Source organism: Rhinolophus hipposideros (assembly GCF_964194185.1).
Source record: "Rhinolophus hipposideros genome assembly, chromosome: 14".
Taxonomy (NCBI): Eukaryota; Metazoa; Chordata; class Mammalia; order Chiroptera; family Rhinolophidae; genus Rhinolophus; species Rhinolophus hipposideros.
In genome coordinates this window covers 34,718,211-34,735,489 of record NC_138060.1, presented here as the reverse complement: position 1 = coordinate 34,735,489, position 17,279 = coordinate 34,718,211, and the positions used below count along the sequence as shown (strand labels likewise).

The 17,279-nt window shown below is 45.5% G+C and overlaps 1 protein-coding gene across 1 annotated transcript in view; it reads left to right on the top strand.

Moving 5' to 3' along the window:
- BFSP2 (beaded filament structural protein 2) overlaps positions 1-17,279 on the top strand; it is a gene marked incomplete at its 5' end in the record, with an annotated part of 66,850 nt that overhangs the window by 27,352 nt on the left and 22,219 nt on the right. The window contains 3 exons of the mRNA XM_081072818.1: positions 8,224-8,306; positions 12,983-13,139; positions 14,162-14,323. Coding sequence (XP_080928944.1) covers positions 8,224-8,306; positions 12,983-13,139; positions 14,162-14,323 — 402 coding nt within the window. The remainder of the gene's footprint in view (positions 1-8,223; positions 8,307-12,982; positions 13,140-14,161; positions 14,324-17,279) is intronic.

Here is a 17,279-nt window from a genome sequence, read left to right as displayed (position 1 = left end):
AAACGGAGTCTCCCAGGGTCACTATATCTTGCTGTGCCTGGTGCTCAAAACTCAGATTTTGTGAGGGCATCTGTAGAGAATTGGGCCTGACAGGCTGGCTCTCGACAAACCCTTCTGACATATACACCCCGGACGACGTGCTACTAGACAGTGGTGGTTAAAGCTCTCTAGTGCCCAGCACTGGTGCCTGCTGTTCTCAGCCCACCCTCCTATTCTAAGGTAGCTGGAGGCAGGATGCTAGATGAGCCCAGAACCAGCACGGGAGGGGTGGAGAGGCTTCCCAGGAAGGTGAGTCCTACAGAACGTCCTCATCGGGGCAGAGGGCACCCTCTAGGGACCTCCTGATTGCCCAAGAACAGTGGATAACACCACCCAGCGGTTCTGGCTTCTTACTCCATGCTCAACGGACTCCTTCTAGGAACACATTCTTTCTTCAGCCAAAGCACAGCTTGATCATGAGGTCAAGGATTATGTGCAGTACAGACTCAGCGGTGTCCGTTGTCCTGGCCTTCCGAAGCGAGACCCAACCTCAGCCCTCAGGTGTCCCTGCTTCTCCCTGGGCTCCCGGTGCTGTGATGAGGGAGAGGGAGGAGCTGAAGGTCATCCCAGGTTGGAACTACGTAGGAACCTGAGGGTAGGAACCAGATCTTCCCTGCGTTGGTTGTCCATGAAGAGGCAGCTCTACTGCTGAGCTCGTTACACCTGTCACCTACTGTAGCAGACACTGTACTGGGGAGATTGACAAACATGCAGGGCCATGAAGGCCACTGTCAGAGTCTGGGTTTTATTTTAAGCATAAGGAACACCTCTAAGGTTTTAATTTAATTTAATCAGAGTGACATGATCTGATTTGAAGAGTGTAAGGAGATCACTATGGAAACAGGATGAAGAAGGGGTTGGAGGAGAGAAGAACAGAGCAGGGATTATAAGGAAGTGGCCGTGGTATCGGCGAGATGATGGTGACGTGTACCAGTGTTCTATCAGTGGAGATGGAGGGAAGTCGATGCATTTGAGATACATTGTGAGGGTAGAATTGACTAGACTTGGTGTTGGCTTAAATGTGGGAGATGAGAGAAAGTGAGCTATCAAGACTCCCTGGTTTCTGGGTAAATGTTGGTGCTATTTACTGACATGGAGAAGATTGGGGGCAGGGGAGGAAAGATTTGAGGGCAAAAATCTAAATTCCCATTTTGGGTCATGTTAAGTTTGAGATGTCTGAGAAACATCCACGTAGAGAAAATGTCAAGGAGAGTAGTATGCAAGCCTGGAGTTGAGAGGAAAGTTCTGTGCTAGAGATATGCATATAGAAGTCATCAGCGCATATATTTAAATCCATGCGAATAGAGAAAATCACATAGGGATAAAAAGTCCCCAAGCCCAATCCTGAGAAACTCTAGCATGTCGATGTCAGATAAGGGAGAAAGACTTAATGAAGAAGGTCAGTGGAAATGGTCAGTGAGGCAGGAGGAAGAGCAGGAAAGACTGGTGTCATGGAAGCCAGGAGAGGGTATGTGTTCTGTGACAAATGCAGCTGGCAGGTCAAGATGAGCACAGAGGAGCCTCTGTTGGCTTGGTAACATGGTGGTCTTCACCATTTAGGTAGAGACACAGTATCTGTGGGGTACTGGGGTCAGATAATGACTTCTTATTCATGTATTGCTAGAAGCAAGTCATGCTGAGAATTTGTCCTACACTTAAAAGTCACCTAAATGTGAGAAGGGTTTCCAGGGACTCCTGCATTGTGCCACTACACCAGCTGAGTCTAATTTCCCAGGGGCCCAGTCTTAACCACCTTCTCCTATGCCCGCAGCGTTAGCTGCTGAAATGCCAACATCTTTAACTCCAAATACAGTATTCATTGTACCCTTGGGCCCAAACGATAACACTTTTTAAAATGCTGCTTGTCCTTGCCCTTTTTAAACACAGTGACGGTCAAATCCCTCACCTGCCGCCAGCAGCTGCATTTATTTTAATGACTACATTCACAGTGAGGACGGCAGTCAGAAGGGATGAAATCCTCATCATTGTAGTGATGATAGTACCAGTGACCAGGGCTTCAAAATGACTATGGACAGAAAACACTGAAAGAAGAGAAAACCAAGCCTCTAGAAGGAAATCTTCATTCAACTGTCTGCGCAGTGGAGCGGGAACAGGGCCAGACTGCACACACCCGTCAGATTCATTTGACAACCGTTGAACAATGCCTCTGTACGAAGACAAATAACAACTTGAATCATGGCTTCCATCCATGGAATACTTGCTCTGCGCCAGGCAGTCGGCCAAGTGCTTTTCATTTAGTAGCTCATTTAATTCTTACAACTACCTTAAGAGGGTGGAGAGTATTATTATCCTCATTTTATGGATGAGGAAACCAAATCTTAGGGTTACTCAAGTCGCTGGCCCAAGATGGTGAGTGTGGAGGAGCAAGGTTCAAGAATAAGGGAACACTGTCCTTGCCTCCTGAGTGTGGTAAGATAGAGACATGTGCCTCAGGGGTGGGAGTGACCCAGACACTGGAATGATCCGAGGAGGGAGGAAGAGAATCAGCATAGGCCCTACTGCGCATCCGGCAGTCCAGGCTCAAAACCTAGAGGTCATTCTCGATTCCTTTCCTTCACTCCATGACTGCTTCATCACCAAAAAACATCTGTTCCATCCCCAAAAGATATCTTAACCCTGTCTGCTTCTCTCTACCACCCCTACGACCACCCTGGTCCAAGCCACCATCCTCTCCCCTGGAGCCCACTTTCTGGGCCCTCAGCTTCCCCTCCTGTATCCCACAACCCTCTCTTCCCGCTGGAGTCAGGGAATCCACTTACCACATAGATCACACCTGTGCCTGTTCAAAACCTTTTAATGGCTTCCTAGTAAACCCCACCTCCTTTCCCTTTCCTCCATGCTCTGGTCTTTGCCTACCTTTCTGACTGCCTCTCCCACAATAGTTGCTGATTCCCCTACAACCAGCACAGAGCCTGGTGCAGAGGAACACCATAATCAGATGCTGAAGAAATGAAGGCAAGAATGAGTGAGTGGTTGACTAAGAAAGCTCCCCAGAGGAAGCCATGTTTGAGTGAGCATTACAATGGGGTAGGGTTTCTCAGGTGGTAGGACTGGAGTGTGAGGTGGTAAAAGCAGGTGTTCTAGATACAGGCAATGACACGGGCCAGGACACGGAGGAGCTCCAGGAGCAGCCCGGGAGGTGCCATGAACAGGACTGGAAGGAAGTCAGTGTGATGCACGGTTCTCCAAGTCCAGTGTGCCCTCTAAGCCTTGTTAAAGGTCGTTAAAACAGATTGTTGGGTCCCACCTCCAGAGATTCTGACCCAGCCATCTAAGGGAAGATCTGAGAATGTGCATTGCTGACAGGTTTTCAAGTGGTACCAATGCTGCTGCTCCAGGGAGCACACTCTGAGAACCACTGGTACAAGGTATGCTAAGGGAGCCGTTATGTGGAGGTGCAGGGGAAGACAGCTCCAGGGAAGTGAACCGAGGCAGCTGTATGCCACACTGAGAGCACTCTGAGCAGTGCTCAGCCCCGCCCTTTCCCCTTCCCACCCATCCCTCTCAGAATAAACCCCAAGCCGACAGGACCTTGGGCTTCCCAGTCTCCTGTACTCAAACCTGCTGTTCTCCTCAGCTGCATTTTATGTGTTGAAGAAGTCTCTTGTTTCTCGCTCCGGTAAAAGTTTGGTAACCCTTTAAAAATGCTGCTGAGGAGATAGGCCATGAGTCCTCTCCCCTCAAGACCACCTAATGTCACATAGCAATTCATACTAATGCTGCTGTGACAGTGTCTCTGTTTAACAAGACACCTACCTGGCATTATGTCAGGTCACCTTGGTGGTAGGGGCTCTGACTCTGTTTGGACACAAGGACAGAGAGGAGGAGAGGACTTCCTCTGCTGCCCTTCCCAGCATGCCATGTGCTAACTGCCAGCCCGCCTGTCTGCCCACCCACGGTTTGGTTTGGTTTGATTTTGTTAGTATCTTCATAGCCAGCAGGGAAGATAACTCTTCATCTTCATGATGAAGCCCAAATAGAAACCAAGAGTCCTGAGTCCCATGTTACAAGAAAAAGATAGAAAATAATGCTCCACAACAGTCTCTCTTGATTCAGATGTGCCTTTAGTTTCCAAAGCTGAGGACAAAAACATGCGCATTTTCAAGTCATGTGACATTCTGGCTCTGCCACTTTCCAGTTGTGTGGTTTGGGGCAATTTACTTAATCTCTCTGAGCCTCATCATTCTCATCTGTAAAATGGGTGTGTTGATAATCAGCATCAGAGAGGTGCCAGGAGCATTTAGTGAAGTCATGAAGTTTAAGTATTTAGTAGAGTGCGGGGCCGTCAGTGACTGTCTAACAATCTGCTCTCCGTGAATAAAACAGTGTTTGCCAATCGCCCTGGTGCAAATACTCTCACCATGGCTGATATCAAGCTAACAACCTGATGTCACTAAATGAAGGGTTGAGCACACCATTATACAGTGTTTCCACCATCCAGATACAATATAAACCACCTCAAAAGCCGAGCTAACAGTCACACAGGGTAAACCAATCAGGAAGCAATGAATATTTATGACTTGTATTTTGGGCATTTATTACCTGTGTCTTTTAGTATAATTTATTTGTAAGTTCACATAATCAAAATTTTCATGATGGCTGTGGTTAACAACCAGCTCACAAAACTCCTGGGATATTTAATAGTCTGCTCTCACAAGCCATTACCAGCCAGTTCTAGCACATGGGCTGGGTACATCTGTAGACGGTCAGTCAATACGACTTCCCTTACCTCTTCCTTTCCTATCTTCGGCCCCAGAGAGGATTTCATAACAATTTTCCAGGTAGAAACAAAGATGTTCCCTGGTCCACTGTAGGCTCCAACTGTTACTTTTGGCCTTGGCCATCCACCACCCCATTCTTCAGCCTGTGCTAAATCTCAGCCAAGGTCCAGCCCTTGTCATGCCACCTTACTGGCTCTTTCCTACCACTCACTCCAGAGCCACCACTCACACCAAAGGGAACATAGCCTCTGCTGGGCTGAAGCGTCTACAGGAGAAGAGTGAAGGGCTCTCTGTGGCTGTATTGTAGACTGGCAGGTTATTTCAGGATTCCGTTCATGAAAGAAATGGGGAAACCTGGCCTGCCAAACTGAACTTTGGCAAGTCAGGGCCTATAATTAGCTTCTGCTTAAAGCTTGAATAAACCCCTGGTTGTTACTAAACAACAGTAAAGCAGGAAGGCTCCAGCTTCCCTGAGTCTAGTGCCGCACACGAGCAGCCCAGGACTAGCATTTGGACAGAAGTGTCCTGTTTACTGGGCAACATCCAAATTATCTCAGACTGTGCTGCTGTTCTCAATCCCAAGTGAAAATGGAGGAGGAAAGACAGTGAGCAGCCAGCCCCTCCCCTGGACTCACCTTCAGCAGTCTGCATTTCCTACCTGACTCCACAGATTGCTCGGGCAGCCCCTTATTAATGGACCTTGCAATCCACTGGGGAAATGTTACAATTTCACACACGCAGTACTAAATGCTGCAAGGAAGTGTATCCAAATGCTGGCGGTGTTTATACTGGACAGCAGGATATGGGGTGAATGAATTTTTTTTCAGCCATCTATCTGCTTTTCCAGAATTGTATGACTCTAAACATGGCACACATATATTCCACACACACCCCAGAGTGTTTTGTCTTATTTTGTACTTTTTCTGTCCATCCCCTGGGTCTAAGTTTAAAAAGCGAAACCAAAACTAAGCTACGCCAAGTGAAGCATTTAAGCTTCAGGGTCCCTCACTCACACACACCCCTTTGCATTAGTCATTTTTTTGTACTTTTTCTTAAAGACAGTCTCCCAGATTCTATAAGCTCCAGGCCCATATCTGCCTGCATCTGTCCCTACATGGCCACCTAGTCTAGAGCTCTTTGGAAGCCATCTTCTCCACCACGGTAGTTTCTGAGCCCGCAATTTGCTATAATTCGGGGTCCTGCGCTGGGTGGAATATATGCCCTGGGCATCATTGTGAGAAACTGAGCAGTGCCATTGCCTCGAGCTTCAAATTCATCACCTGGGAAATGGCGTCCGTGAGAGTCGAAGACTGGAACGGCTCCTGAACATGGGGCTGCAGCATGTAGGGGAGGATGAAGACAGAGATCAACAAGGGCAACCAAAGCCAGTGCTCAGGGAAGCCTCATGTAGCCAGAGCCCTTTGGATGAACTGTAGTCAACGACATTAACTGTATCTTCGTATTTTCTGTATTTTTTTTATTAGTTTCAAGTGTACAAAACAATGTAATACTTGGCATCTGGGGCCTCACTGACAGGGAGACTGTCCCTGCAGGGTTGGCTAATCCCAGAGAGAGTAAACCACTGGCCTGTGAGCGCACCTTTGATATGCAAACCAGCCAATCCTAAATGCATGACCCTCTCTGCCTTCCCTCTCTGGCTCTTACATTCTTGGAGGAATCTTCCTCTCCCCTAATTACCCCAGGGATGGGAGCCAGACAACTAGGGACCACCCCTATAACCCTAAGACCACTGAAATTATTCAAGCTATCCAAACCTGGCTGCTTGACCTGCCTCTCCCATTCCTTCCCATGAAAACCACAATAAAGTCTTTGCCCACTCTTTCTCCTTGCCCTTTCTGCTTCCTGAGCAGCCCTGCTGCTTCCCCATGTGGCCCTGCGTGGTCTAGCTGCCCCCTCCTCCTGAGAACTATGAGTAACAGTCTTGTCAATATCAGCCATCTCCTGATCTGTTGGCCTCACCATACCTGAATAAAAATAAAATCCTAGGTAAATTTTAAGACACCCTTCTGAGGGGCTTCCGGAAAATGACCTCCAGACCTGAGACAGGGAAGGTTGGGACTTGCTCGCCCATGGTCACAGCATTCATTCATGTATGCGTTCATTCACCAAGTATTGATGGATGTCTATCACAAGCCAGGCCTTGGAGATGCAGCAATGATCAAGGAGCTGTCCGTGGGGAAGAGCCATCTCAGTGGGATGAGAGCTCTGTTAGGGAAACTGAGGAAGTCCAGGAGTGGGTCAGGTCCCAGCTCCTGGGGAGATCAGTGATTGTGTTCCCCCCGGTGCCAGTAGGGTCATCTTAGGTTTTTTCATTTCTTTGAATTTCCCACTAGCAATCTAATCTCTCTGCGCCAGCCTGGCCCTGGGGCACAGTGAGGTGCAGGCAACAATAGTGTCTCTCCGTCTGACTTCTTTCTCACTCCCTGTCTGAATTCTGGGGCCTGAAGTCCTCCTCCTAGTCAATAAAAAACGTGCAACTCATTCATGTGCAAGTGCAATGGGCTGATAATAACTTAAAACAGTGAATGGCGTCCTCCTTTTCAAGTAGCATTCCTTCTATCCCTATGCCCCAAACAAGCCCCATGTTTTACACACACATATATATACATAATACGTGTGTGTATATATACATATATACATATATGCAGTTTCATAGGTTAAGGAGAGAACCACACACCCCCAGCCCCACCTGTGGGGGACCCAGAAGGGTTTACGGAGCCAACTTTGAAAAACCACTCTTCAAGGCTCCATGAAACCCCTGAACTGTACGTACAATGTTTATGTTCACATGTATATTTTGATTGAAGGTGGATGAACTTCTAGAGCTACAATGTGCAATATAGTAGTCACTGGCCCCATGTGGCAATTTGAATTTAAATTAAGTTTAAATAACATTACATTTTCAGTTCCTTGGTGACTCTTGCCACAGTTGCAGTGTTGAGAGGCCACCTGTGGCTACCACATTGGACAGTGTAGATATAGAACAGTTCCACCATCGCAGAACATTCTCTTGGGCAACAATGATCTAGAGATTTCATCAGCTTTTCAAAAGCATCAGTGACCAGAAAATGTTCAGAGCCACAAAGTCAAGCAGGTGCAACTTCGTTTAAGGAGCCAGAAACTTCTCTGGGGGGTTGAAAGCTCCTCATAACAACAGAGGCTCTGAACAAATCTGCCTTTGAGTGATCTTTTCGCTCCAAAAACCCAACTCTAAAAACTCTTAAAAGACATTCAGATTATATGCTTTATTGTTTATCTTCTCCGTCCTTTTTACAGAGGAACACTTGAATTCTAAAAACATCTGCTGTAAGAAAGATGCTTGCTCCTCGTTGTCCAGAGCCGTGTAACCAGCGCAAGTCAGGGCAGGAAGTAGGGAAGACATTCCAGTGACCTTGTTTCCTTCGCTGTGTGATTGTTGCAGGTGGGCGAGGCAGTCCTGGAAAATGCCCGGCTCATGCTGCAGACAGAGAATATCCAGGCGGATGCAGACGACTTTAAAGAGAGGTAACACTCTGCCGGTGAAGGGACAGTCCCTCCCCACCCCCAGACTCCTGTCCCGGAGACTGCAGCATTCACCTCCAGCCACTCGGAAAGCTGGGGTGGGATAACAGAGGCCCTGGGAAAATCCAGAGCCAAGATCACCTGGCCCAAACCCTCCTTGTAGACACAAACTAGGCTCCAGGGGCTCAGAGATTTTGCCCGGGGTTACTTGGTTTACAGCAGGGTTCTCAAATCTAGTGTGGTTCAGAATCACCGGGAGTTGTGTGTGTGTGTGTGTGTGTGGCGGGGGGGGGGGGGGGGGGGGGTAGAAAGCACAGGTTGTTCTGCCCCACCCTCAGAGGTTTTGACTCAAGGTCTGGAGAGGGGCCTAAACTTTGCGTTTCTAACAAGTTTCTGATGATGCTGATCCTCCTGGGACCACACTTGGAGAGCTACTGGTTTAGAGTAAGGCTTCTCAGTCACTCGGCTGCATGTTAGAATGACCTAGGCACTTAAAATGCCAGCACTCAGCTGGGAGTGGGGCCCAGACCTCAGCATCCGTAAAGCTCACCAGTCTTGAGAGCCATCTCTTTCAATCTAGTACAGTGTTTCCTAAAATATGACATCTACATTGTTGGTAAAGATTATTGTAACTATATAAGGATAAATATTTTATTTTTAATAGTTACGTATTTATTTTTATAGTCACCTTCTATTTATGTCCCGTGAACTGTTTTTCCACTATAGTACTATCATTTATAGTAGCAATTGAAAATTTATTTCTATAAAGAGCTTTTAAAGTTTATTAATTTAAGAATTATTTTTTAAGTTGATAAATGTAAGGAAAAATATAAAGTAAATGATGCGGGAAATAAGCATTCAGGGCAAAATCATGAAGGCAACTGAAGTTTGGGAAATGCTGAGTCTAATAGAGAAGTAAAATGAAGGAAATTCTTTTCAGGACGAATACAGTGGTTTTGAGAATATTCTCAAATATTCTCAATTGGGGCAGATGTCCTGGGTACTGGGCAATTGGATGGGTGATGGGATTGTTATTTAAGGGAACATGTTCCTAAATTAGGAAAGACAAAGAGGAAAGACATGTAGTTGGGAGTCTTTGGGAAAGACCATTTTTCCATTGTCATTACCATCTTCCCATTGTCATTCTTATCTTAGGATAAGAATGTATTGTGTTGAAAAGGAGAATCTCTACCCTCTCCTCAGACCCTGAGTCATTTCCTTGCTCTAAGACCAAGCTTCTCCATCTGCTAAAAGGATCTCCATTAGTGGCCACTCTGGAGTCAAGGAGACTCTCTACCAGTCAGGGTTGCTCTCTTGCCCAGCACTGTGCTAGCCATGGTCACAGTAGCACAGAGAAACGACACCATCATCCAGCCACTGACAGCTTACTGCATAATTAAAGATAGGTGCCAACGGATATGAAACCATTTGTACGAAATGTAAGGGAGAATTTAAATGTGAAATTAAGGCAGGACCTGACTACACTTTCTTTCATTCATTCATTTATTCGCTTATGTATTCATTCATTCATTCATACATGCCTTCATCCAGCCAGTCAACAGAGTAGAATGTAAACTCACTGAAAGCCGGGGCTTGAGCTACTTTGTTCCCCATTGTTTCACCAGGACCTATAACAGCACCAGGGACAAAATAGATGCTCAACAAATATTTGTGGAATGAATGAATTCAATAAATGTTTCAGTGTTTGCCAGGCCCTTTGCCAGGTGCAGGAATGAAGTGAACCAGACCTCAAAGAGCTCACAGTTTAGTGGCAAAGACAGGAGTGAACATACAATAGCTTTACAGAGCAGTTGTACCATCACTGAGACGATCACATATGAAGTGGGGACATTTAGTCTGGTCAGGAAGACTTGACAAAAGATGCCTGATTTGGGTCCTAAACTCATGTAGGAGTTGACCCGACAAATAAGGGAGGCATGGCTTTCCAGGCAGAGGAGGCAGTATGTGCAAAGGCAGGAGGACATGAGAAAGCATGGTACATTAGGGAATTCCCAGTAGCTTGTTATAACTGGGGCATGTGGAATGAATAAAGGAGAGCAACCGATGCAGCTTGAAAACCAGGGAGAGACCAAATCCTAGAGGACCATGTCAGCCATACCAAAGAGCTTAGAGATTGTCTGAGAGCAGAGGAATTTCCGTAAAAGGATTTGAGTAGGTTGCAGGTCAAGACTAGACAGTCGGTGTCATGAGCACAGAGATGCTCACTGAAGACTTCAAAATGGAGGGAGGAGGAGAAAAAGTGTCACAAGAGAAAGCGAAAAGCTTCAGAACAGCTTTGAGGATTTCACAGATATGTTTCAAATCCTTAGAGGACTTCCAACAAAATGGTCTGTAGGACACCTAAGACCACCCATAATGCCAAATGGATCATATCCTGGATGGGACCAGTCTCCCTGGAATGGTGAGCAAAACAGGACTTCAGAAGCCCAAAGGGGACTCTTCCAACTTGGATCAAGAGGGACCAACCCCAGTCATATCAGTGGATTTTCATTTCAGCTGGAAGGACGGGACTTGTTTCCCAAAGCACTAAATGTGAATAAGAATACAATCCTTCATAAAGAATACATTGGGATGAAAAGTTAATCCAACAGAGAAGAATACAGAAAGATGCTTCAGAAACCATCTCCTGAGTGCTGATTCAAAGCTACAGGTCCAACTCTGAGGGAAGTCTCTGGTGGTACGTCAGAGGACTCTGTCCTTAGTTCCTTCATGTACTATTTTTAACTGCAAGGTACATGAAAGCAAAAGAAAAATGACAGAAGACACAAAGGCAGGAGGGGAAGAGTAGAAGGAAAGAGTCAGGATTCAAAATGATCCCAACACGTTGCAACAATGGGCCAGTGAAACTGAAAGAGGATAAATGTGAATTCCTACTTTGGGGTTCAAATACCAGGTGCACCCCGAGAGGGCAGGGAAATTGGGTTTAAAGCAACTCTTGTGAAAAATGTCAGCAGTTCCAGTTTACAGGAGACCCAGATTAGTCAGCAGCAAATACAGCTGGTCAAAGTCAAATAAACAAACATACAAACAAACAAAAACCCACAAAGCAAATCCTAGGGTTCATGATGAATAAAAGGGCCTAGATAAAGGAACAGACAGTCCCGTGGGACTCTGAACTGATCAGGCAACAAACATCTGGAGTTTTGCATTCCATTCTCTGTATCACATCTTAAGAAGCCCATAAGACCAATTGGAGCATTTATGATCATTCCACAATATATATCTGAAGCCTGGAGCTGGATGCTGAGAATAGAAAGATGAAAAGGTCATAGTCCCTGCCCTCGATGATGAGGGATACGGAAACCAATTTATACGAACAATAGAGGAAGGAACTTGGAATGTGTAACTTGAAAAACAAAAGGCTTGGAGGGGTGGGGGTGGGCAGAGTAGAATGAGAAAGTGACAGAAGAGACAGTCTTAATTATTTGTAGGACTGCCAGAAGGAAGGCTTAGACCAACTTGGGGCATTCAGACGTTTATAGGAATGGAAGTTTATGCTCTTGAAGAAAGAAATTTGCAATAATTAGAGCTATCCAGAAATGGGATGGTGGCCTTGAGAGGTAATGAGTTCCCCATCACTGGAAGTATTCGAGCAGGGGGCTGCATGATCACCTATCAAGAATGCTATAAAGGGATTGTCACTGGGTAGGAGTTTGAATAGTTGAATGCTAAAGTCCCTTAAAATTCTAAGACCCTAAGAGGCTTTCTATAATAAGAGGTGTGAGATTTCTCTCTTCTGTGGCGAGATGAAGGTAAACTGAAATTGGGCTGATCGATGCCACTGGATGGAAGGCCATGGAAGGAAAGGAGTGGCACAGCAAGGAGACTGGCCAAGATGTCGGGTAGTTTTAAGAAAGAAGCCTCTGTTGCAAACTAGAGATTCAAAGAACTCAGAACGTCACAAGTTTCAGACTTGAGTCAGTGTGTATGCACACATGTATGCATGTGTCTTATTGCATCAGCTGTATTTCACATAAGGATATTTAAAATATAAATCCAGCTTTCCCATTTCTCCTGAAGAGAACTGGTATGCCCCTTCCCACACAGCTGTAAAGGGGAGGAGCTGAGCAGCAGCGCCCCTGCAGGTGAAGTAGGAGCTGTCACGTGTGCTTTGATCCCCACCTCTCCCGGCTGCCCACACCGGGCCTTGCCCGTCATCTACATTGGCAGCGTGGCCTCTGGAGGCATTTGGGTTGGCAGCATCGGTCCTGAAATTTCACTTGGGCTCTTTGGAGACAGAAACCATGTTCTTCATTTGGGAATCACCAGCACATAGCCTGGTACTTGACAGATTCTCAGTAATGTTTGTCAAAGGATTCTCAGGTGAAAAGGATGACACATCAGAATGCTGATGACAATGCCAGATTCCCTTACCTGGGTCTGAACTCCTGGAGAAAGTTTCCCTAGAGCTCTGTGCTTCCGGAGCCCTGTGAGGCTGGCACCCGATTAAGCCAGGTTATAAGAAGTTGGCTGCAATCATTTTCATTTTAATAAATCAACATGTAATAATTGCATTAACAGTGCCCTCAAAGCTGCTGAAACAGTAACATTTAACTTTCATTGTCTAGCACCCAGTTGGCCTTTTGGTCGCATTTATAATCTGATTCTTGTTTCTTTTGGGTTGCCCAGCTGTGCTGATTAAGTTCTTTTATCTGCAGATATGAAAATGAGCAGCCATTTCGAAAGGCAGCGGAAGAGGAAATTAACTCTCTACATAAAGTCATCGATGAAGCTAATTTGACAAAAATAGATCTGGAGAGTCAAATAGAAAGCCTGAAAGAAGAACTTGGCTTTCTGTCAAAAAGCTATGAAGAGGTAGGTGGGGGCTGGGGTGACACTGGGTTGACTGCAAGATAGGAGACCCTCGGCTGTCCGGCCGAGCTTCAAAACATAGGTGATGGTAGCTCAGCTCGGCCTCTCCACAATATCACTTGCTCTGTAGGGAAAATGCCAGTGAAACTTTCAGTCCTCGTAGTGAGTCAGCCCTTGTAGGGAGTCTCAAACTCAAGTGGCTTCACGACCAGGCTGGGATGTGAACAGAGAGGTCGCAGGTCCAAGCAATAGTGAGTGATGACCCCTGTGTTCAACTGAAGCGAGCATCTCAGACCTCAAGACGTTTCATTTCAGATCTTTGTTTTCAACACTGTATAGGGCAAACAAAATAACTTTGAGGGTAGAGCCAGGCTGTGGTTTATACATACTCATCAATGGGATTAGGTGAGATTATTGAGTGTCAGGACTAAGGGGACACCCCACCGGGGTGATAGGGTCCAGTTTCGATTGTAAAGCACCTCCCACAGGCCACTGTCTGATCCAAGATCTAAAGTGCTTACAGTTGAAAAAGTCAACACCCACTTAACAATGCTCCTGTCAGGAAGTTCCTTCTTTTCTCCAAACTGAAGCTAACCAGGAACCAATTAAACCCATTTCCTCCTGTTCTGAGCGCTGGAGCTGTTCACCATTCTCCAGCTGTAACTCTTTAGAGACTCCAAAGTTATCTTTAAATCTCTTCCAGCCTACTCTGACTTTATGAAACTCGTAAATTTCATCTTGCTGTTGTAGCTGACTCTGTTTGTGTTACTTATCGATTTCGATTGTTGCTTTGGGCCTGAGCCTGTGAAGACCAGCATGAGCAATGCATCCTGGGAAAAGAGATCATGGTGCCCACGCTGGGAAGAGGATCAGCGACTTTGCCAGTCTCTGCGAAGCCCCATGTTTGGCAATAGCAGGATGAGAAGTGGAAGTATTGCCCACAGAACTGGGCTTCTGCTGCCTAGAATTCCACGTGTTTTCTTTTCCCGTGGAACTCACCTGAGGTGTATGTTGTCGTTTTTCAGGATGTGAAAGGGCTGTATAAACAGTTGGCATTGTCTGAGCTGGAACAAGTGGATGTTCCCATCGGCACTAGTCTGGACGACATCCTTGAGACGATCAGAATTCACTGGGAGATGGATGTCGAAAAGAACCGGGTGGAAGCAGGAGCCTTGCTCCAAGTCAAGGTGAGAGGTAGGACCCACGTCCTCCACTCTGCCCTGTGCAGAAGGAGGCCACGCAAAGGGAAGAAGCACTAAACTCGCACAAGGAAGAGATGCAGCTGTTTCTGTCTCATGAGATGTAAATGAAATGCAAATTCAAAGAACAGCTTTTTGTTTACCTGTCTAAAAATCAGAAAATGTTTAAAATGGTAATACTAATAATGCCAACAAGTATGTGGAGAAGGAGGTTCTCGCCTATATTATTGGGGAGCACTAGTATAGTCCCTTTGTAAAGGATTTGGTGATATGCATCAAGAGTCTTAAAATGTCTCTACCTACCTACCAGTTGAATAATCTGAACACTATGCTAAAGAAATCATTGAAAAATACAAGCAAAGTTTACATCTAAGTATATTCACTGATACATTCCTTATAAGAGTGAAAAGGTTTGGGGGGGAACACATTAATGTTTAATAATACAAGAAAGACTAACCTAACCACGCAATAAAATATCAGGCCGTTATAAGAAGAGATATTTATGAAGCATTTATAGGAACATGGGGAAATGCTTGTGCAATAAGGTAAAACAGGGAGCGGAGGGGAGAGAGTACAGAATGGTATATACCGGGGGCCAACAAACTTTTTCTGTAAAGGACAAGATAGTAAATAGTTACGCTTCTGGTCCAAGTGATTTCTGTTGCAATACTCATGTCTGCCACTGTCGTGTGAAAGCTGACACAGACAATAGGTAACAAATGAGCATGGCTGTGTCTCAATAAATCTGTTTATATAGAAACAGGAGATGGGCTGGATTTGGCCTGCGGGCTGCAGTTTGCCAAGCCCTGGTGCGTACAGTAGGGTAAAGCATTCAAACAAAGAAGTCAGGCATCAAGAAAACACTAGGACAAAAATACTAAAATGTTCATTGTGTTAGCAGTGATTGTCTGTGAGGGATGGACCTATATTTGACACTTTGAAATGTTTTTTCTTGTTTTTGAGTATTTAAGTTTTCCTTGAGTAGTATAAGTTCTATTCATGGAGGAAAAGAATTTTTATCAAACTTCATAAACAATAAAATAGTTAAACAGAAATAGAATGGTTTGTTCTTCCCTTCTCCATCCCCCTCCCATGTTTGATGCTGGAATTTTGAGGCAGAGGATGAAAAAAGCAGAAAAGGAAGGAAAGAATGAAGGAAGTGTACAAAATGAGGTAGCTGTTTAAGACGAGGCAAGAGGACTGCTCCTGTGTCCTTGGTTACCACTGAGTGGTTCTCAATTCTGGCTAATTCACAGCAGAATTATTTCAGAGCATTTTCAAACATGCCCACACCCAGGCCCCAGCCAAGACCAATTAAATCAGAAGGAGGAGAGGGCCTTTGTGGATTTCTAAGCTCTCTGGGTGATTCTAATACACAACCGGGATTGACAACCAGGAGAGTTTATAAAAGCTACCAAAAGAAAACCAGGGGAACCTTTTCTGTTCTTTCTTCTCCAAGCCCCAACTCAATCCCCTGCCTCCCAAGTATCAACAGGAACCTTCCTAGCAGGGTCTTCCTCAGTTCAGGATCCCCCAATGTTCTCCAGCCCAGAAAATATCTTTCATTCCCCCACTCCCCCACCACCTACCCCATTGCAACAGTTTCCTTTCTTTCTAACCTTCAATTCCTTGGGCCAGGTCACAACAAACACTTTTTATGGCACATAGTGCCTAGAAGTCCCCAAAAGGTAGCCCCCCACTCCAACCTAGGGAGAGGTGGAACAACGCAGAAGGTGAAACCAAACCATAGATTTGATTTTGGTCCATTGCTGCTTTTATAGTAGAATCATGATTATTTATAATTAATGACTCTGGAAACCATCCAATCCCACTCCCTCACTTTACAGGAGAAAGAATGGAGACTCAGAAAGGGCAGTGGTCCTGAGGTCATGAGGCAGGTTGATATGTGGCACTGTCATTTAGCTCTCCCAACGCTGGGTCCAGGGACTTTTACCTCTGCATCAGATTGTCATTTCTCCTTGGCTCTGTTCCCAAAGCAAAATCTTGTTGGCCCAGTAGTGTGCAACCTTGCTTCTGTCTCAACACTCCTGGGGTGTACACCACACCATAGTGATTCTTTGGAAAAGTGGGGAGGGGAATTATAATTAACAGAAATAAATACTAAATAGTGTGAAAAAGAAAGAAAACCTGGTCATTATTAGTCACCCTTCACCCTCTTGAGAATCATCACCAGCCCAACAATAACTCAAACATTAATTCTGAGCAGACTCATTAGTGTCTTTTTAATACAGTAATCTGAAAGCTACATCTCAGAGAAAACAGACAGTACTTGTTTGAGTTTGGCCAATGCTGCCTGGGTCTCTTGAAGAGAGGCGGGGCTCAGAAAATATTTGCAGAATGAGTGAATTCCTCTGCTCATCAACAGATCAGAACTGAGAGCCAGAAGTCCTCCAATAAATAGTTTTGTCAGCTGCAGTCATGCCCTCTGGGGCTGACATTTGTCCATTCTGAGCACCTCTTTTCGGTTTCTTGAAGGCAAAGCATAAATGTGAAATGGCTTAGCACACAATGCTTTCCAGTGCTTTTGCAGAGAGAATGCAAACATGTATTTAGTTACCTTTCAGCTTGAGGAGGCTGAAAATTAATAGACGTGATTAATTTATGTCTTTTTTAGGTTCCCCCAGAAACTGATCCTGATACAAATATTGAAGTGGAGGTGGTTTTATTTGGAAGTTGGGGTGGAGGGGAATACCAAAATACCAGTAAAGGAGGTGCAGAGAAGGGAACCAACAAAGAATGTGTTATCCAACCAGCTACCACTGTGGGAGACTAGAGCGAGTGTACCCCACCAGGGTTCTGGGAAACAGTACAAAATACAAGAGAGGGGAAGTCAAGAAAGCTGGGGTAGTATTACCATCTCCCATCAGTCCTCTGCCATCTGGTAGCACAGGGACATTTCAGACTTCAGAGGAAGCTCTTAGGC